This window comes from Lonchura striata, chromosome 2, assembly GCF_046129695.1.
Source record: "Lonchura striata isolate bLonStr1 chromosome 2, bLonStr1.mat, whole genome shotgun sequence".
Taxonomy (NCBI): domain Eukaryota; kingdom Metazoa; phylum Chordata; class Aves; order Passeriformes; family Estrildidae; genus Lonchura; species Lonchura striata.
The window spans coordinates 87,995,820-88,017,810 of record NC_134604.1 but is presented as its reverse complement, the minus strand read 5'-3'; the positions used below and the strand labels follow the sequence as shown (position 1 = coordinate 88,017,810).

The following is a 21,991-nucleotide window of genomic DNA, read 5'->3' as shown; positions in this document are numbered from 1 at the left end:
GTGAAATCATAACTTACAGAAATAAGGACCAGGACATACAAGCAATAGCAGCAATATAAAAAAGAGAAACATGCAAGCAGCACCGCTATCTCTGACTCTTAGAGTAGCATTTACAGACCTTGAGTTGGGCAGCTAAGCAAGGTCTGAGGGGAGGAGACAGGAGGAAACTTGACAAAAACATCACTGAACTTGGTGCATTTCTTAACCATAGATTTTACTTAAGTGCAGCTGTTAGGGTGGGTTTATGGACTTTTGGGTTCATTCCTTTGAATAAAATCAGCTCAATTACAGTGCCAAAACCCAGAAGACAGTGTCAATGCTGTTTCCATTCTGCAGAAAAGAACTTTTTCAAAGAAATTAGATGTCTGGGACTTAGCTAAAATTACTAAAGACCATACTTCTTGCTTCTCCTGCTGCCAGGGAGATCACCATTGAAAGTGGAGCATGGGCACACAGAGCCACTTGGAAGGGAGCTCCATAGAAAGGTTGGGAATACAAGTGCTGTAGTGCACATCCCTCTGGTTATTTCTGATTTCTTTTCCAGAAAATCTTTGTACAATATATAGGAAGACACTACAAAAAGCTGGGAGGCAAACACAGGGCCTCTCTTTCCCGCTGGGCAGCAGGCTACAGGGTTAGGCTCCCTCTACCTTAAATCTCGGTTTCTTGCTTCCTATCTGTATTGCTGGTCCAGTTGTAGTGTGAAACATGGTACATGGATTTGGGCACCCAAGGTGGGAGTGAGGAATGGAAAAGTTAGATACCTTACAAGGAGGCCTCCTGCTTGCTGAATCACAAAAATATTGTGTATGTTCTTGCCATTCCATGCTTAAAAATAAAATCCTGACAGCACTCCTGCCTGAAAATTCCTCTGGATTTGTACATACATGGATACTTCCTTTATTCATCCAAAACCACTGTAGGTGAGTGATAGGAGCCTACATATTGAAATTGATTTAAGTAGCTGGAGTCACGGATCATCACTGTTGATGACTTTACACACTTTTGCAGAGCCAAAACCTGAGTCACCAAGAGGTTCCCAAGTTGGAAATGTTCACTTAACTCCTTTTGAGTTAAGGTCTTCGTTAGGTATCTTCAGTGACATTTACGTGCCCTAAAAAATTCCTTTCTGTTTTTTTAACCCTTTCCTGGAATGCAGCTGATTCTGATCTGAAATTAAAAGCTCTATGCAAGTTGAGGTAATCAATCTGTGCATTCACATGTCAGGGATGCCTTTATGTATTTCTGGATGCAGACCATAATATGAAACAAAGGCAGTGTCAGCTTCCACCCATAGCACTGCATGCACCCAACTACTGCTGTTTAAATCCACGTCCAAACCCCTACAAATGTCATGTTCTCCTCTTTCTTGCAGTGTTTTATTGGAAAGAAAGCTTGATATTAGCACATAAGAATTTGAGTCTTCTCTGAACCACTAAGTGCCTTAATACAACTCTTGAAAGTGATACGAGAGCAAGTACACTGGTCCCCAGAGGAAAATCATCATTTGGTTCATATAAAAGCTTTGTTATTCCTTTTGAAGCAGTGCACCAGGGGCCCTAGAGATGCAAACACTGATGATCTCTGCTCCTCATATAATTAATGTCCTGGCTGGTGCCATTGTTTCTGTCTCTTCTTCTGACTCATACTCCTCCTTTGCTCTGACAGTGAACCCAGCCTTTGGCATTGGAGCTGGATTGTCTGCTCTGGTGAAACGACGACGGCCGACTGAATTTCCTCTTGGGGCTGACGGATTGGGTGGCCCAGCTCGTCTGTCCACGTGTGCCAGCGGAATCAGCTCCTGGCGCTGCTTTGCTTCCAGCGGCCGTGTTCGGGGCTGGGACCTCGATGTTAATGGCAACACAGCATCAGAGCCACTTCTACGCTGATCTAAAGATAAATAGACAAAGAATTCATTTTTTAAAGAAGAGAAGAGAGAAATGTCATGGTACTAGAAAGGAGAGATAAAGGGTATTCAATACAAGCATTTTAAATTATTACTATAGAATAAGGAAGCAGTCAAGAGCTAAAAATAGCCCTAATTTTTAATTTTCATCTCAAAGCTGCTGTTTAAAAAAAATTATTTATCTTATCTCTGCTCTGAAACCCCAGAAGATAAGCACATTCACTTAGCTTTTTGTGTCTCACAGACCTGCCAAATGCCTTCACTGCAAGGGTGAAGGGCACGAGTGAAATGCAAGAGTGCTCCTTTATGTAATTTGAATTTTCCTCAGATTTCACAGGTGTACCTAGTACCATGATGAAAAAGCATTTTTAAAAACACAGAACAAAACAAAAATGTGACAAAGGAGAAAATTCTGGTCCATCAAAAACCAAGTTTGCCAGTGACCTGTGACTAACAAATGGGAAGACAGTTTCATCTGAAACCAGAGGTGCTTTGATTACTTTGGGTGTGTCAGATCTGCTCCTACCAGCTTGCTTGGCCACAAGTACATTGTAAAAATTTGCCTGCAAGAGGCCAATAACCAGCATTCTCATCTTGCTGAGTTTATAAAATATACTTTTTCACTTTTCTAAAGCCACTTGTAGGAAAGTAGTTAATGTAAGAAACAACTCCTAACAATCTAAGCTAGGAGGTTCTGGGATAGAAACACAAAGGCCTAGGAACAGTAAAATTAGTCCAAATCCTGATACAATTAAAGTGCACATGTATTCACTATGGTCATAGTTTCAAAATGTAAGAAATTAATGCAGATCCATAACTATTAATCTATTTTAAGCTAAGGTTTATTTCACAGCTGGCACAGTAAAGCATTGCTGCTCATAGGCCACATGGACATACTACACCCTAAGCAGGATAAGATTTCTCAGATTTCCAGGGCTTCTACTTAGCCATTTGGGAGCATCACTGCTACAAAGTATGAATGATATATACTGCCAAAGAAATAATTCATAAAATCATAGACTGGTTAGGTGTGGAAGGGACCTTTAAGATCCCTTCCTTCTACCCCTCTTTCATAAGCAGGGAACCTTCCACTAGACCAGGTTGCTCAGCCCCATCCACTTGCTCATGAATACCTTCAGGAATGGGCAGTCCATAATTTGTCTGGTCAACAACCTCTCTGGATAATTAATTTATATGAGTGGCAGAAAGAGCTGGTAGGTGACTTAAGGATCTATTTGTGGTCATTTCTGACCCTTTAGTTACTAAAATTTCTGCACATGTTATATATTAAGACCTAAATCAAGCTTGCTGGAAGATATTTTTTCCAGGTCTTCCAGGCATAAACAGAGGAGATGACATCTCTGAAAATGCATGTGTCCATGAATGAGGTTGTCATGCTAATTCCTTACATACTGAGTACTTCACTTCTTAGTTTCCAAGTGCAATTCATCTTATCCCAACAGTTTACGAGAGGACTTTAGGATGGCTTTTTTCCTGCTGAAGACACTTAAAGTGGTGTTAATGCTACACATTGGCCCTAAGATGGGGTCAGAGGCTGGAGCAAAAAGTTTACTTATGTGGATAAATCTATCCAAGGCAGGGCTTAAATTCAAGTCCTATCTAACAGAGAAAAAAGTACTTGCATTCACTGCTTCAGGATTTAGCTCTCTCCCCACTAAAATAATATGCCTACCTGCTATAGCAGCATTTGTTTCCTTAAAAGTATCTGCAGTGCTTTTAGGTCTGAGACTGCTGTGTGGAATACTTTAACTCTTTTAGAAAGATACAGACGTCCTGTAAAGAGGTTCTGATAAACAGGACAAAAAAATCCCCCTGAGTAACATTTATTTTCCTCTCTTAGTAGATCCTATGGGTTTCCATTTTGCTGTCATTATGTGTGGGTGCCCATACAGGACTTTGAATGGAGCGTTTAGGGCAGGAATCAAAGACAGTGAAAGGAAGAGACTTGGGAAATCCAGGGAGAAACAAGTGCAGGAAAATACATGAAAAAGAAGATAAAAAGGTCCAGTCAGTACATATCTCCAGTAATGTCCTGCATTTGATCAACACAGTCTGTCTTGTTTGTTCATTTGACTACACTTCTGACTGGGTTCCTCTACCAGCAGCTCCCCATACCGTGTGCTTGTGTGCATGGAGGTCTGAGTGCCAGCAGCTGGAGTGACCGGGGCGCATCTCTCAGTCCAAAATTGCTGGCAATCATCCAGCCAGAGTAGCCATTAAGTGTTAGATCACTAGATGCTGGGAATTTTAAATTTTCTGTGCTGAAAGGCACAGACCCACAAGAGAATACTATATCTGACCTGAAGCCATAAAGAAAATTTCCAAAATTAATTCATAACATTCAAATTACCCACATGTGGTTTATAAATAGATGTGCGTAATATCACAAAGTAGAAAACTTATAGTTCAAAATTTTAAAATCTAACAAAATAGAAGTTTTAGGGCAGTAGCTAGTTGTTCTTCTTCACCTTCTTCATAAGTTTAGATAGCACTTTGTAATTAGAAAGTCCACATTGCAAGACACAAGTAGTTAGTTATTGTGTTAAAAGAAAAAATAATTTAAGTATCATTTCTTAATTAGATAGTTAAGCCCTAAAAGACCTTATAGAAAAAAAAAGCCATTTTATAACTTGTTAGTTAAGTATAACTTGTTCAAGCATACCTTGAACAAGCATAACTTGTTCATATAACTGTGAAACTCACAACTTATAAGACTATAATATAAACGAAAAATAATAAACATTAAGTTTAAATAGTAAGTCTAAACACAAAATACCAACCCAAACACTTCAATCCAAACCCTAACTAAAATAAAATTTAAAAAAAACCAACAAAACCCAACAATTCAGTAGGATAAAAGGCTTTGGAACTGCCTATTGGAGCATTTGGAACTGCCTATTGGAGCAATCAGGAGTCTGGAACAAAGACTGAGGAGGGCAGAAAATATGTAGGTTGGCTACTGGAGGGAGCAGGAGGTCCAGAGCAGGGGACCCTGTGAAAAGACCATGGGATCTGTGGCTGGCTACTAGTAAGTACATAATGTGGACTGGATACCAAAGAGACAGGTTTGCATGTGTGCATCCCTGTGTGTGAGGCAAGAGGAGACCAGGGGATCCAGGAAGTTGCTCCAGGGAAGACTGGCTGCCCAAGGCCAGGTACTGGAGGGTCCTACACCATGTCTCTGTGTGCATGTGTCTATGCAGCTGCTATGGGGCTGTGTCCTCAGGAACCTACCTGCCCAAGTGCCACCAAATGTGCAGATGGAAAGTCCAGGGCCAGCTACTGAGCAGAGCATGTATCTCAGGCCAGCTACTGAATATTCAGATAGCATGTACGTATTTATAATTTTTCATTAACAGAGGGGACAAGGATGAGGCCATTGGTGCTGTTTGCATTTGTGTGAGCCTTGTGCCATGTCTGTGCTGCTCTCTGTGTCTGGCTGTGCGTACACATGCACTGCATTTTGGTGTGAGGCTGCCTGTTGGGAACACCTGCTCAGTCTTGGTACCTGCAGGACCTGGGGACACCGAGTTCCATCAGTATCACCTGGACTGGGCTACAGGTTCAGCAAGTTATAATAATTTTGCATACAGCTCTGTCTGTGGGGCTGCAGGGAATGGCTAATTTGTGTTCTTGAGCTTGGCCAGCTGGAACGGCAGGGATCACCTGAAATGAATATTTGTTCAAGAGGGAAAAAAGATACAAGCAGGAGGTGCTGCAACAAAACAGACGCTGCTGTAGTTATGATCACATAAACAATGTAAATAAAACAGACATGAGAGAAGGGTGTAGGTAGCTCATTTAAAGAGGCCGCTGACTTCCATGGGACTGTGCATATAGTTAAATCCACCAAACAACTGGCCAAGTTTCTTTTGTTACTGGAGTAGGATACAGAGTAAAGCACTTCCATTACCTGTAAATGTTACGTGCCTGACTTTTCTTCTAGTGGGCTGGCGTGGCCCCTGAGGCAAGGAGAAGTAGCGCACTTCTGTGGTGTTAACCTGTGTAGGAGACAGAAGTGTGTCCAGTGCCTTGGCACGTACTTGGTGAAACAGTAAAGAGGTATGGCAATATGCTGCACCTCTACAGCCAAATTTTGAGAGGTATGAATAAGATCAATGCTTGGTTTGGATGGTTGAATTCTAGCTCCAGTGAGAATGCCTGTCTGATATAACAGCCAAAGGGTTTTTTACCATCACCAGAGAAAAACCATGTTCTTCTAAGATTCACCTTTCTTATTTCAGGTGAAAAATTTGAATACAACTAATCTATCCAACAAGAACTTATTTCTCTTCCTTAACCATGATTATCTCAGCTATAAATATCTGTGCTGTTCAATGCCTACCTTTGGTCAGACAAATCTCTTCCTGATTGAGAACCCAAATTATCAACATGCCAGAGGCTTTTCATCAGGCCTTCTTTGATTACACTATACTTCGCACATGCAAAATCAATGCAAGTTACATTATTTTACTACATACAGCCAGAGTAGCCAATTTCTGACCAATGTATAGAGATTGGACATGAAAACTTTGCTGCTCATATACTAAGTGAAGCTCTTTCTTTGTAAGTGTTGCATGAGCACACCGGGAAAATATCAATTTTAATACCAGCAAAGATCACATTAAAACTTGTGCCTTTCCATATCTACAGAGAAGCAGAGGCATTTTTACATAAACAGTAGATGGATAACAAGTACCGGTCTACCCCAAGGCAAGCTGTTTCCCTTCCTGCAACTTTGCCTCAGGCTGTGCTCCCGACGGATGAGGATTTCCTGTGCTTGTTTCTCGCTTGTGTCGGTAGGAAGATTGTGCCGGTTGTATGCTGGTGCCTGAAACAGAAAATGCAGCTAGCTCATTTTCAGTGCATTTGCAATGTCAATCGGTCTGATCAATCACAGGGCCAAGGGGATATCTGCCTCAGCTCTGTCACTGACCCATCACAGATCTCTTTGGTATCACATCGCAAAATGCAGCCATGCATAAATCTCAATGCTGCAGAGCAAGATGGGAGAAAACATGAACCCAGCTGGAAGTCTCAGACCTCAAGGGCTGCGTTTTGATGCCATTTTTGATAGACTCCTGCCTGCTCAAAGTGCAGGTATATAAAATATACCTACCTAAGAAAGCCTCTGGGCTTGTCCTTTGTCATCTCTTATCTCATTAACTGTAGTTGGGAGCTACAGATAGGTCTCAAGAAAGAGATAACTGGTTAACTCAGCTCTGAGCTTTGGTACTAATATTACTGAGCCTGGAGCAAGCTTCAGATGCACTCAGGAACAAAGAATGAATCTCCAGAATGAGATGCACAACTGAGTCTCCTTTCTATACTTAGACAAACTACAAATTAAGATTACCCTAAAACTGAGCATCATTTAAGGCAAGCATTTTAGTTTATCACATACATCTAGTGAAATGAAGGAAACAAGTATCTGCCTTAAAGTGAAAAATTCACGGAAGTTTATAATCCCTCTTTAAAAGCAGAATCTGATCTCAGTTTCATTTGCAAGGATCCTCGTAAAGCTGGTCTGGTGAGCAACAGCTTTTCAGAGCTGAAAAGGAGCATTAGAAGTGGCCTTATTTTTCATCCAATCTTTCATTTCCAAAAGCACATCATTCTCAATACTACATAGGAAATGACTAGCACAAATAGTCATTACTGTAATTGATTTTGAAGAGAGAGTTCATATCAGTAAGCTAAGAGATAACTATATATGCAAATTGTTGCTGCTAAGATAAGAAATTAATATCATAAGTATAATTAGCCATGGCAAATCAAACAATGTTAGGAATGAATAACATACTAATAATGCCACATTTAAATGATCAGGCCCTAGCATTTTCTAGTACACGTGTGTTACACGAGTTGGCCCTGTTTATCGGCATAATTTCAAGGTTACTGCAATGTATCCTCTCCCACTCGTTGCTGTGGGCGAGATTTCAATTGTCTATTCAGTACCCGAGACTGGATTAAGCAGATACCATACCCTGAGCTGCATCAGGGTCGCTACAAATTTCTTCAAAACAAATCCACGCTGAGGTATTATCACACCACTTTTACAGGGAAAAAAAACTAAGAAACAACAACAAAAAAAAAAAAAAAAAAACACCCAACACCTAAACGTGTAAAATGAAGCTCGGAGGCCGTGGAATTTTTTTTCCTTGTGTTTTTCCCCCTCCCTCGGTGCGGGCGCATGCCGCTCCCACTCGGCCGCGCGGTGCTCCTCCGCCCGGCCCCGCGGCGGAGTTTCGCTGCAGCCGCCGGAGCCCGGCCCGGCCGGGCTGCGCTCCCGGGGCAAGGCGAGGGAAGCCTGACCTCTACAGCTCAGTCACAGGCTTTCCTGGCTGTGAAAATACGATCAAGCCCGGGGTTGTTCCTTCCTTGCCCCTTGTCCCCGGTCGGGCTCCCAGCTCCCGCAGTGCCGCGGTACGGGGAGGGCAAACAAGGCTGCGGGTCCGCAGACGGAGGCGGCAGCGGCGGCTCACGCACCCTTTGTCGCACTTGGTACAGGCTGTGTGCCAGGACATCTCTCATGGCCTCCACCTCTGCCGGGGACAGCCTGTGTGCACGCTGGTTCCTGCTGCTCCTGTAAATAAAAGGGGAAATCAAATATGATATTAATGAGCTGATTAAATACTAATCCCATTAAATAATGCATGGTCTATTTTTAGTGCTAGAAGGCTATGTAGAGCCTTTTAGTGATCAGCAACACCTGCAAATCATCAGAAGATTAATATAAAAAAGGTCAAATTTTGCTCTTTCATTGTTTTTATGCGTACAGTGGGTACTCAAATTGGGCCCTAAGCCCTCATACAGCTGACAGCAGAAACCCTTCTTTCTTAAACCTCCGGAAGGAAGTTCCTATTTAAGGTTACATTAGGCCATAACCAGCTCAGGAAAGCACTGCAAGTTTCCTCCTCTGCCTGAACAAAAGCTTCAGCATGGTCTAGCTGAAGTCTGGGCCTTGCCTTCTTACTGGATTTTACTCCTTTGAGAAAGTGAAGAAAATCCTTCAGAACAAAAGAGTATTCAATTATGAAGTCTGAGAGACCTGCCCTGTGGTGAGGAGAACATATAAAGTTTCCTTGCTACTGAACCTGTTTCTCCATGTGAAATGAAAGAACCACCTAAAAGATAGTCATCTTTGTGTCTTTAAAAGACTTTGACAAGCCCACAGTCACTTGTAGCTGCTTGGCTTTTTCACCAGCAAAATAGTGGAGGAGAGCTGCTGTGAAATGTTATCGGGTTTCACCACATCAGTCAATCACTGTGAGAGTTAATGTTCAGATGAATTCCCAGGAAAAGAAAGGGAAATAGATAGTGATCATCCAGGATGAATCAGTCTGAGTTTATCTTGTTGTTTGTGAATTTTTCCTTTCTCCATTTTGTTTTCTTGCCTCTTAAAAAAAAAAAAAAAAAGTGATTGCAAGTAGTGTTTTTCTGCTAAGTGATATCCTTAAAGTGTTGTCTGTATATTGTGCAATTAGAAAATCAATTACGATCTATGTACAGTATTGCCAGTTTTGTGTACATCTATCTCACACTTCCTCTAAAATAAATTTTAAAATTTTAATAGTAAAGGATGATGTATTCAAGCTAAACTGTGATTAAGATGTAAACATAGGAAAAGGGTTGGAATTTACAATTACATCTACTTTAATGATATTACTACTGTTTTGTTCTATGACCTACCATGATTTTCTTGAAAACTTGTAGGACCAACATGAACTGCCTGGATTCTATATTTTACTGCCTCCTACCATCAAGTAGACAGTGATCTCTGGTACCCTGGCCCCTGTTCAAAGCCCCTGGAATATAATAATTAATTCCTGATATATTTCAAGGTTTTGGAATGTGTTTTCATTCTGCCATCAGGCTAAAACAGAGATCTGACTTTTTTTTTTCCTGTGAAATAAAAAAAGATGGAAATTAACAACAGGTTAATGTGTAGTATTAGAGCTAGAACTGGGATAAGCAACAGGTTAAGTACCTCACTGAAGTATGTGTGACCCATGAGTCTGCCACTGAGATGCTGGCAAGTCAGTGTGACAGAAAAGGGCTGCCTTTCTGGATTTGACCAGAAATCTTATCCTTGATATATCCTTCTGATCAAATGTTTAATTGACATTCATTGATTCTCAACAATTGCAATAACAACAAAGTTAGCTATTTACCATTTGGGAAAAAAAAGACCTTCACCATCACCCAGTTCCAGGCTGAGTGGGTGGGTGCATTGGTTGGTTGGTTCCTTTTTCACTTGCTTTCAGTTCTGAGATACACTGAGATGATTTGGGGATACTACCAATTTTTCAGGCTTGGGTGCACTGCACCTTTACTCCCTACTGGGTGTGGTGTGTCTCAGACTGGAGCACAGCCCATGTATGCTGCCTTCCACACAGGAAAACCAGACTCCTTGCTGTCAGCAGCCCCTGTCTGATGTCCCTTTGAACAACAGGGAGACCCTCGGCACACCTGGGAAAATATACACAAGCACAAGCACTGGGGACTTTCAACAAGGATTGGTCTCTAAAATACAGGCTTGGCTCATTTGTATAATGCAAATAGAACTGGAATAGTTGCTGCAGGTGGTTTTGACATCACAGGGAACAACAGCCTCCCTGTTTTGTGCTTCACTGAATGTGTCCACAGGGTCTTTATACCTTACAGAAGGGAATAAACAGGGAAAAGCATCTAAACAGGGAAAAACTTGACTCCACTGGGGAGATTATCAGATTACTTTTCTAGCTGCACACCTGACTTTCTCCACATGACAGCACAGAATTATCCAGTTTTAAGTAATTTCAAATCTTATTATTTTGCTCTTAAAGTGAATTAAATAGAATAAATAAAACTGCTTGAGTCTCAGTTGAGCTGGGGTAGCAAAAGAAAAAATAGCATGAAGATAATCTATATTGTTCTGCAGCACAAATAAAAAAACACATTCTTTTAATGGGATTGGAAATTAACCCAACTGATAACAATGCATGTATATGGTAACAACGAACAGATTGCTTTTACATTTTGCAATACATTAAGAAAAGGCTTTCAAAAAAACCCAAACTTGTTCACTATGTTACTAAACCTATAAAGTAATCCTTATTGAAACAATTTCTTTTGTTCTTATTGAATCTTCCAACATGTTACAACAAAGAACAGCACAAGATCTATATTGTGAAGAAAAAAATTATAATATGCCATGAAAGCTGTCCCTCTGTAATGACTGTCATGACATTATTTCTTTGTTCCTTAGATATGGAGATACTTGATATTTGATACATTGGTACTCAATACACTGATACTTGCACAATCTGTGTAATATTATTTTTTATATTCTATCAAAAATTTTTGAACTTTGTAAACTCTTCATTATTCTTCACTCATCCTGTGAATGAAAACATTATCATGCACAACTTTCTCATAACTGTATCTCCACAAATGGTAACACAACAGTTGGTTCTGATCTGTACTATATTGATATATTCTAAGATTTACCAAAGTCAATATTGCAGCAATATGAAGCCAGCATTAAGTAAACTCAGTACCAAATCATCTCTCTCTGTAATGGTCATATTGCCAACCAAAACGAGCCATAAACCCTCAGTTTTGGTAATATCTCCTAGACTCCAATTTTGCCGTTTCTCGCCTTATGTATGAGGCTTATATTCTCCAAAATATCATAACCAAATGCTCTGCTTTTATTCCAGTGTGGATTGTTTGTTGCATAACCCATAGGCAAATTTTCTTACTCCACACTGAAAATACTGTAAATTGGACACCCACTCCACCTGCAGGAATCACACCAGCATGAATGTAATTCTTTAATTTACAGCATTGGAGATCTGCTTTGATTCTTATAAAGTAAATCTCCTTGTGTGCATAAAGGCTGCAAAAACTGATCAGAAGTGTGACTGAGAGTTTTCTCACTACTCTGGTAGTGCTAATAATTATTTCCATGCCATACATTGGAATTTTATTTCAAATCTCCTCTTGTTCATGGCCAGAGTTTTATACCTTCATTGAAGACAGAGACTTTAGGTACACACTGAATCCATGACAGCAATCAGGAAATTTATAAATACATTTAGAAACCTTTTATACAAGTTAATTTAATTGCTGTTGGGAAAGGCAGCAAGAACTGCTGTATCAGCTCAGACCAAAGATCCACCAACTAGCTCAATATCCTGCCTCCTGCAGTGCTCAACAGTAGACACGTATCAATGAACAGAGGTGGGGAAAATTGTATTTTCCTAGAACACTCACAGCCTGCAAGATCATTATGGTTTTGAGCCACAGGCTGTTTTTCTGAAGTTGACACTTCATTTTTAAAAAGGCTTTCTCATCAGATGATGATGCACAGCAAAATTCAATTACAGCCAGGGTAGAGATGGCAAAAATTAGTCCATCCTATCAGCTGTTTATTAAAAAATATCTTTCAATCTAAATTCTCAGCTCAGGAGAAAATTTCTGAACTATGCTAGAGTGATTTGTCTTGCTTTCTCATTCCCTCAGGAAAAGAAGAGGGATGTGGTTTGATTGCCATGGACTCTCCATCAACCTTGCACATTTTCTCTTGGCTCAGAATGGTTAAGGGATTACAGCAGACAGAAAGAAGCCTGACATACATGCAGTCTTTTTTAATATTATCCATTCAACAAAGAATAATTTAGAGAGAAAAGGGCTAGGTCTTACACTGCATGCTGACATCAGTACAAGAAAGCAGATTGATCTTGACATGATTAAGCCAGAGTTTCAAGCATTTTAATTTAATATCCAGTTGATATTTGGATTTTCTGTTATTGGTAGAGATCATAATTCAAAAAACGCAATATGCCAGACCCTACCAGAAGCTGCTGTAAAATGGAGAGTGCTTTAAGGATGTAACAGGAAAGAGCAGGCAATAGCAAGAGAGCAACAGTGGTCAGCAAGAACCCAGGAAAGAAATTATGGAGGCAAGTGCCTGCAGCAATACCTGTGCTCTGGACAGTGTGTTGCAAAGCAAGGATAAATACATGCATATCAATTATAGTATGCAAGATGGAAGATTTGTGCAGCTTCTCTCCTAGAGGATGTTCCCTCCATTCCCTCTGGAGATCCTACCAATTTTGTCCCATGGTCTGTCTGATGCTAAGTTGCATTACTCTTTGGTAGAACCACAGAACACCTTGCATCTGGTTCCAAACCCCCCACAATGAGCAAGGGACATCCTCAACTCTGTCAGGTTGCTCAGAAGCCCATCACACCTGACCTTGAATGTTTCCTGGGATGAGGGATCTGCCATCTCCCAGAGCAACCTGTTCCAGAATTTCATCACCCTCATCATAAAAAAGTTCTTGCACCTAGTCTGAACCTACCTTATACTAGTCCTACTGCTACAAGCCTACTAAAAATTCTATCCCCATCTTTCCTGTAAGCCCTCTTTAAGTACTGGGAAGCTGCAAGCAAGTGTTCCCAGATCCTTCTCTGTCTCCTAGGAGAGGTGCTTCAGCCTTCTGATCGTTTTTGTGGCAGTCCTCTGGACCAGGTCTAACAAGTCCGTGTCTTCCCTGTTCTGAGGACCCCAGAGCTGGACACAGTGCTGCAGGGTCTCACAAGGGCAGAGCAGCAGGGGAGAATCCCCTCCCCCAACCTGCTGGCCATGCTATTTTTGATGCAGGATATGATTGTCTTTCTGGGCTGCGAGTGCACGTTGACAGTTCATGTCCAGCATTTCCACCACAAGTATCCTCAAGTCATTCTTGGCAGGCTGCTATCAATGTTTAATTGGACAAATTTTTTTGTTTTCAAAATACCAAAATATGGCAAGGTGGTTTGAGGGATTGCAAACTGCAGCAGCAAAAATTGCAAATGCTACAAAAAAATCTGTTCTCAGCAAAAATTCATGATTGGGACAATGGAGTCAGGACCTGTATGCTAAGCCATCTTGCAGGTCTCTCAGCACCTCGCAGGGATTAACAAAACCCACTGGCCAGGTAAGTGATAAGTACATCTGACTCATGATTCCTCTTCTGGACTACCCATCATGGAAAAGAAACAGGAATGTCCATGATTTTAATTTTCATTCTCTGAGCAAAGCACAAATATGATGAACACCAAATTGCACCTTCTCTTTTCATAACTGTCTTCTTTTTTCTTACATTTCAATTAAGTCATGGAATACCTTACGTACTTCCTCATTTTTGTCCCTGTGCTCTTGTCCCTACACTGCAAAGGGTCAGGAGGTTGGTACTCACTGTAGAGAAGTAGTGGATGATTTTGAAATTTTCATGCCACTCTCAGCCATTTCGATGGCCAATTTTATCTCCATTTTTTTGTACAATGACACAAGGCTGGATTTGGGCTGGTGTTCCCGAATTAAAATTTTCTTCAAATACTTATTGTCAAACTTATTAAATCTGCAAAAGAGATACCAAAATCAAAGTGTAGAAAAATATATTTATTACAAACATTTCTGCAGTACAAGCTGATCTTCATTCAAATGCATATATCTACAATTCAGTGGGGGAAACTGAATACAAATTAGAGGCACCTGTGGACTCCTGAAGGCCTGGTGAGCTGAGACCTTTAGGGGGATATTTGGCATAGTCTACTGGTCCACAGAGATTGCAGAGCCCTCTAGACAAAAGAAAGAAACAAGCTGCAATCAGAGCAAAAAAGAAGGCTGCGTGTATGTTTGCATATTACACTGCCACATTTGTTAGAAAAGAATACGGCCAGTCTCCATGCTTTTGTACAAATGTTGCATTATAGAAGGACATAACAGCAGCAGCTGCTCTTACTGTAATCCTGGCCTATTCAGCCAGCCACCAATGAGGCTCTAAGTGGCGCAGCAGTTACAGTAGTTAGGGCCCATTACATTGCTGATCATTTTGAATCCTGACAATTAGAGCAGAGAAAATACATTTCTTTGTATTCTGAATAACAGAGAAATTGAAAGGACCCCAAAATACTATGTGCTTGCATGCTGCAGATTGTAAAATATTGCTAATGTGTGGCATAATTTGAATGTGAATGTGTGTGGGTGCCTTGGAACAGGTACATGCTTTCAGGCAGACATTTAGCAGAACAACAGCAGATCTTCAGCAGAGCAACAGTTCCGTTTCTTTCAAAGAAACAGTTTACCACAGCAAGGTAAGGTGCTCCACGATGCTGGGAAAAGCACTACAGGATTTGTGTCTTTTTTTTCCTTAGCAAAGGCCATTTTTTATTCATTAATACCAGAGGAAGGTACACAAATATTTGCACGGGGATTCGAGTTCTTTATGCTTTTCTGTGTAACAAAAAGCCTCCTGGATTGTCATTGTTTAGGTAATTAATTCTGATACACAAGTCTAAAGTTGCATAAAAAAGTTTAGGGAATACTTTTTAATACAATCTTCTTCTATTAAATGTCAGACACAGTGGGTTTTTTTGAATCTGTCCATGAACTAAAACACTACATTTATGGCTAGTTCAGGGAAAATTCTCTTTTCAGAGATATCAGGTAGATATGGGACAAAGGATAGCATTTACTCACAGATATGTATAAATGCAGCTATTTCAATGGATTTACTGCTCCAACAGAGATTTGTTCAGTTTATTGACTGCACAGGCAGTGGTGTGGTCCCAGAAGATGGCTATCCTAAAGCTATCTCTGTACTCAGAGCCAGGAAGACATTTTAGATTCTGTGTATGCCCCAGTACATTATATTATTATTCCCCATTGGGACAAGAATTCGATGCAAACTAGTCATCCACTTCCCACTCTGAATTTCTGGTTTCCATAGGGAGAAACCCAGTCATGAAAGGACTTGCCACATGTCCCAGCAGACACCCTTGGCTGGATTACTGGACTCCAGTACTGAAAGGTCAGACAGGATTCCAACATAGAAGCCTAGGCATAACTAGGGATAACCTTTATCCCACAGCACCATAATAAGATGTTTAGGGGAAAGAAAAATCAGTCTTTTCCCTACTTCCCTTCACATGCTGTGGTGGTGGCCAACATGTCCACAGAACTCCCTTAGGGAAAAGGTAAAGGGAACAGCAGATCTATCTCTTCTGGGCAGAGCTTGAAGAGCTGCAAAGCTTCACAGAAGCACCTCACCCTGCTTATGGAAGGGACAATGTGGGCCCTGCATTTCTGAGTAGACTAGCTTGAGAGTATCTGCTCATGCTACTGACTTTTTAAGTTCAAACACTCTCTTCAGCACTCTTATTTTAGATAAGAGCCATTACTGAATGCAAAGACCTGTAAGGACAGTTGAGTAATTATTGCTGATTCTCTACTACCAGCAAGGGCTCCTTTTTGCTGTGGAGGCTCACAGCAAAAGTCAGTGAAGTACTGACACCATGTGTAGCTTATGTTCTAAATCCAGAGTTAAAGAAGTGTTTCATGGGATCTCAAATTTATACCAAGGCTATGCACAGGCTGATGTCTGCAGCATGAGTTCCCATGCTATGTTTTTCCTTCTGAAGGCTTATTTTCTGCCTGAGCTCATCCCATTTAGGAGGCAATGTATGAGCATTGCACTCTCAAGGGTTAATGGTTACTCAGGAATTCAGTTTCTAAAAAGAGATATGGCACATGACCCCAGCATTTTGATTTCCTATTCTATTTATCTGCTATATTTAAAATGACAGGTTATTTTGTTATATGAGACTGCAATAATACTTACTTATCATGAGATACTTACTTATCTCTCAGCTGATAATGACTCCAATGTCCACATATGTCTTCAATACCAGCCTTCAAGTGATCCATCAACTGCAGAAAAAAACATGGAAACATTTTAAGTGGCCATTATGAAAAAAGAATGTTACCACAAATATGTACTTATTGACATGATTTTGAGATTTTTTTTTTTTTATTGGAGCATGTAAGTTAATTCTGAAAGCACCTACATTTCTCTAAAAAATCAAGGAAAAGATGCCACTGTGGCAGCTTGGCTGCAGTGGCAGTGTTTTGATGGAGGTAAAAAATTGTTCGGTTCCCTTTTTGTCTACTGACCCAAAATATAAATTCTTGGTTCTTGTTTCCCTTCCAAGTTTCCCCTCCTCATGTGTGGCCTTTCTGGGAGAGGCACAGGGCCACACCAACACCTTCACCTTGACAGGTAAATTCTCTGAGGATTTTGCAGAATGACGTGAGACTGGTCATTGCTAACTTATATTACTTTTGGTCCTTTTTTGTGCATTTCCAGCACTATAGAGACAGAAAAAGGCCAGTTTTTACAGACATATTGTCATAAGGGGTACTTTAAAATGCAAGTTCTCTTCAAGGTTCAGTGTAAAAGTTCAGATAGAATTAAGAATTAATTCTAGAATAAGAATTAAATTCACTTTAAATTCAAAATCAGTTCAGATGTTCTAATTTTGCTAATGTCTCTGCAGCTTACATCTCTGTGTGTGTTTCATTTTTAGACACAGTGTTTCTGTTAATTTCAAATGTATTCCCTATTGTGAAATGAAATGCACATAGTTTTTTTGCAATGTTAAATCAGATTGAAGAACTTCCTGTTATTTTATATAATAGTAAATTGGGAACTGAAGTGAATGTTTGAGAGGGTAAAAGATCACTACTCAGACTAATTTGAAACTAAGTTTGCAGTTCAATGGTTCAACTCAGTTCAATAAATCTGGATTAAAGGCTTTTAAGGCTTCAGTGTCTAGAACTGGTCAAAAGATAGCAACACTGACTAATCCACCTAGGAAGGATGGTGAGTGCTTTGGTTAACATTACCTTTTTCTTTCTGTCCTCCCATGGTCAAAGTACCAATAAGTAAGGGACCTACTACACCATGACACTTGTGAATGATAGTATAATATAAAAGTAGATATGAATATAAATGAAATGCAAGATCTTAGAAAATTATGCCTAGGTTACCTCCATACATTCTTAAAAGCATTGAGCATCCAAATGCACTGAATGCCAGGTTTCCAAGTGGCTCCCTCATTCCAGCTCTTTTGGAATACCTGTTCTTTGCTTTTTGGAATACTGGTTACTGATATAAAAAACTTACTCGCACATGAATTTCTTCATTGATAGATTCCTTTTTGTTCGTCTTTTTAACATCCAGATATCTGACCAATGGTCCAATTGTAATTCCCTGCATTTGGAATAATAAGTTGAATTGTTAGTTAAATTTTAGGCAAAAATATAAAGAAAGCAAAAGGGGATAATTTTAATCAGCTAGGAAAGCTGTGTCTTAGCACAGAAATTAACCATTATTAGTATGGAGAGCTACAGAAGAGAATTTAAAATCAAAAGCTTTTTTAAAGAGGGGTTTTTAAGTGAGATTCTATTTATTGACATTCTAATTATGTAAAGTAGCTGACTCATTGGCATTAATCTTCAAAAGGAGACTCATTTGAGAGAAAAATATTATCTTTGTGAGATCTTGAAGTCTTAAAACCATTTACTTCAACATTTTCAGAATTAAAATTTCCAGGGGTTTTTCACTTAGAAATAGTTTTCAGTTTTTCCCATTTCTTTACTGAACTGCTACAGAAAACTCTTTTAAAAGTAGAAATAGAAACTAATTGGGTTTTTTTGTGAAAAACAATGTTCTGGTAGAATCTAAGCACCTTATTTATCACAAGCGCATAGTGCCCCATTGGCACCCTAGAGGATCTGGGACCTTGGTATTGGAAAATGCAAAAGATGGGATGCAAGTACACTAGAAGTTTCAGTTCTTCCAGGTACAGCAGTAAGCCAGGTGGAATAACTCAAATATCTAAAGTAGACACCTATACTTACAAATGTGACTTATTCACTTTATTTGTCTTAATATTCTTTTACAAAGGATTTCAAAATATTTTTATTTGGTCTCCAAGACAGATGAAGATAAAAGTATAAAATTTGAAATCTGTTACAGAACAAGCATACTGTTTTCTGGTCAGTTTAAGATATATCACAAAAAAAAAAAAGAATTAGTACTGAAAAGTAAAACTAAAATACTTCTTGAATTGGAAGCACCAGGAAATGTATGTGGAATGAGCATAAATAATTTTGGACACCAAGTGCCCTCTCCCCTGTATATTTTAAAATATACATGTTTTCAATACAGAATTTTTGTATTCCCTAAAAGCTCTAAAAAAGGTTAATTACACAGTACAGTGCTAAATCTGGCCCTAAAATGCAATAACTTGTCCTAGCCTAGGAATGACTTCAATGCAATTTTCACTATGAAGATTTTGCTCGGGGTACTGCAGCGAGGGGAGCGCCTGCCGCGCTACAACAAGCCACCTCTATTACATGAAAGCTATCCATTAATAAATATACGTACTTGGATGAACACAGTGAAATATATAACCACAATAGTTGCAGTGATGAACAGGTTTTTTCTGGGGAAAAGATTCTTTGGAAGCAAGAATGCAAGAGAAAAGCTGCTGGCTCCTCGGAGGCCGCTGTAAGAAATAATGAGCTGGTCTTTGAAGGTGAAGGGATATGTTCTGAACTTGTTACTGATGTAGAAGAGAGCAAACACACCTAGGAAGGGAATAAAAAAACACAGCTATTATTAATCAAGGAGAAAAAGAAAATATTAAATATTAAAAGCAAAACAAGTCTTGGCTTGGGGAACATTGACAGCCCCCGTTTTTTTCTGGTTTGGTTTCTTGTAGCTTCACTTTGACCAACTGCTAAACTTGGCTTGTGTGAAATATCTCCTGTAAAATACTGTGGCTCCTAACAGCTTCAGGATTTAATTCATTAATGCAGTTTAGGGGAAAATATTTACTTCCTATACGTATGTTGTATAGTTTCCTCCAAAGTATTCTGGAGAAAAGAAAAACAACTGGATGAGAATTTTCCCTGTACCTTCCCTTGCAATGTTTCCAGATTTCTGCACAGTATCTGCCTAAAGTGTTTGAACGGTGCTTTACCAACAAGTCTTTTGGACAGGTTCACTGAAAGACAAGGAATAATAGCATTTTAAATTTTAATCCTCAGGCTTATTGCATCTCTAATTCTTTGTTTATTTTTTAAACTTCATTTTACTTTTAATAAAATTTAAAATTAATAAGATAATCTGCAGTTGTGTAAGGACTGCAACTTGTCTTTGTAGTGTAATTTTAATAATTTGTTTGATTTATTTCTTCATCCTCCACAAGAAATATATATCCTATGTTTTATGTGGAAAACATTAAATTATTGACATAAAAGCTGACAAATGCTGGTAACTGGTGTTATTTTACACAGCTGTCACTGATACACTTGGATTATTAGAGGTAAAGCAAGTAACAGCATCCTCTGATGTAGGTTGCTGGATATCACTTTATGCAAGACATTTATTGGCTACTTATATCTATGCTAGGCACGAGGTACTCAGTGAAACAGCCTATGTGAGGTATCAACTTCAAGACCACTTCTCTTTACTTTATTCAGGCTTCAGAGAGAATGATGCAATCATTTTAACACAAATTTAGCAGAAAATGTTTTGTCCTTTCTCTAGAAAGCTCTAGCACTCCCCTTGGTGTCGGAGAGAAGGATGGACATGTGGCTGGAAAACAGCTTTTAATCAGGACAGCATTGTTTCTGTCTTAATTAGAAGGATATTTAAAAATGGAAAGCAAGCCTTTAAAAATTTAGAGACCACATTTGGTCCAGATATAGCAAGAAAATATGTAATTACTTTCGTTTTGCTACCACCTCCAGAACACCAACCACCAGCCTCTTATTCCTCTTCTTTCTTCAGCATTACTTTCAACCCATTCTGGACATTAGGAAGAGATGAGAAACTGTGTCTCACAACTTGTCTGACATTATCTATAAACTGTCCTGCCTATGCTAGAGGAATCTGTCCCACGGGTCAGGGAGTAGGATACCTTTGGAGGAATGGGACATACCATGTGCAAAAATATAGTAATTTCATATGGGCACTATTTTTAGCAGTTTGAAACTTTAGATTTGACTTGTGAGGAGTAGTAGCATAGTGCTGTCAGCCCACATGTGGTATAAGTCCCTGTTCAGTTATCTATCAGTGCTAATTTTCACCTTCCCTCTTTTCCTATGGCTCCAGCACTCCCAGCCCAGGACCTGTAATGTTATAGCACGGAAGTGTGATGATAGACATTATCTAATTAATAAATTAATGACCGTGTGTTGTGAAATCATTATGAGGCCCACTTACCCAAGGGGCATATAGTAAATTAATATATAAACATCTATACATTGTAATCTTTATATTTTAATTTTGCTTAAAAAAATTCCATTTTCAGCTAAATGCAAAGTGTATGCTTGGAGACTCACATTCAGATTTGTGTGGGGCTTTTCCCCATTTTTTCTCTGTGTGTCGGTTTGTGAAATTTGCTTGTCACTAATATAAACTAATAAATTTGTTGTTAAACCAGTTGTGCCAGTCCCCACAGAGTTTTCTGACAAAAATTTGTGCCAAAGAGTTTTTCTCATAGGTACAGAGAAGGTTGTCTGCAAAAGCTGACTTACTCAGTGTCCGCCAAATGAGGCAGAAGAGCAGAGTGAAACAAATGAAGGCCCAGTTCCATTCATGGTTTTTCCCCACTGTAGACACTCCCATGAACACAAAAATCAGGGTCTCACTGATGCTGCTTAGCATCTTCATGAAATATTTTATTGTGGTATAAGAATTCTGGGAAACATTCTCCTCCACGTATTTTTTCATTGTCACTGCACATGCTGTCATCCTGTATCAAGCAAAACATCAGAGATCAGCCACAACCTGTTCTTCTTTTCAGTTAAGGACAACATCAGTCATCATTACCTGTACTGTCCACCACCATATTCATCATAACAAGCATTTTATCTCTTCAGTAACATTAGCTATTTCATTAGATAGAAAAGGATCTTCATTCAGGTTTACAAATCTGTTTTACTTATAGGATAAAGGAAGCAAACTAGTCAGCCTTTCTGACAAGGAAGGGAGCGTATCACATTCCAGCTCAAAGTCCATTTTATCCTGAATGCCTAACATGGAGCCACCAAGCACCAAATATTTGTCTCAAACAATAGGCAGGTCAGTTTTGTACAAGCCTGCAGGTCGATCAGTTAGAGAGACATAACCTGCCTCTTGGTGGTATCTCCCTTGTGGTGGCAGTGCATGGCAGCCC

General features: G+C 39.6%; 1 protein-coding gene across 1 annotated transcript in view; it reads right to left on the bottom strand.

Moving 5' to 3' along the window:
* Window positions 1-1,591: 1,591 nt before the first annotated feature.
* The window catches only part of SLC9A4 (solute carrier family 9 member A4), a 31,646-nt gene continuing 11,246 nt past the window's right edge, over window positions 1,592-21,991 (bottom strand). The window contains exons 4-12 of the mRNA XM_031506416.2: window positions 21,351-21,568; window positions 19,192-19,394; window positions 17,926-18,012; window positions 16,600-16,670; window positions 14,158-14,319; window positions 8,417-8,513; window positions 6,627-6,758; window positions 5,841-5,928; window positions 1,592-1,890 (exon numbers count right to left, since the gene is read on the bottom strand). Of these exons, the coding sequence (XP_031362276.2) occupies window positions 1,592-1,890; window positions 5,841-5,928; window positions 6,627-6,758; window positions 8,417-8,513; window positions 14,158-14,319; window positions 16,600-16,670; window positions 17,926-18,012; window positions 19,192-19,394; window positions 21,351-21,568 (1,357 nt within the window). The remainder of the gene's footprint in view (window positions 1,891-5,840; window positions 5,929-6,626; window positions 6,759-8,416; window positions 8,514-14,157; window positions 14,320-16,599; window positions 16,671-17,925; window positions 18,013-19,191; window positions 19,395-21,350; window positions 21,569-21,991) is intronic.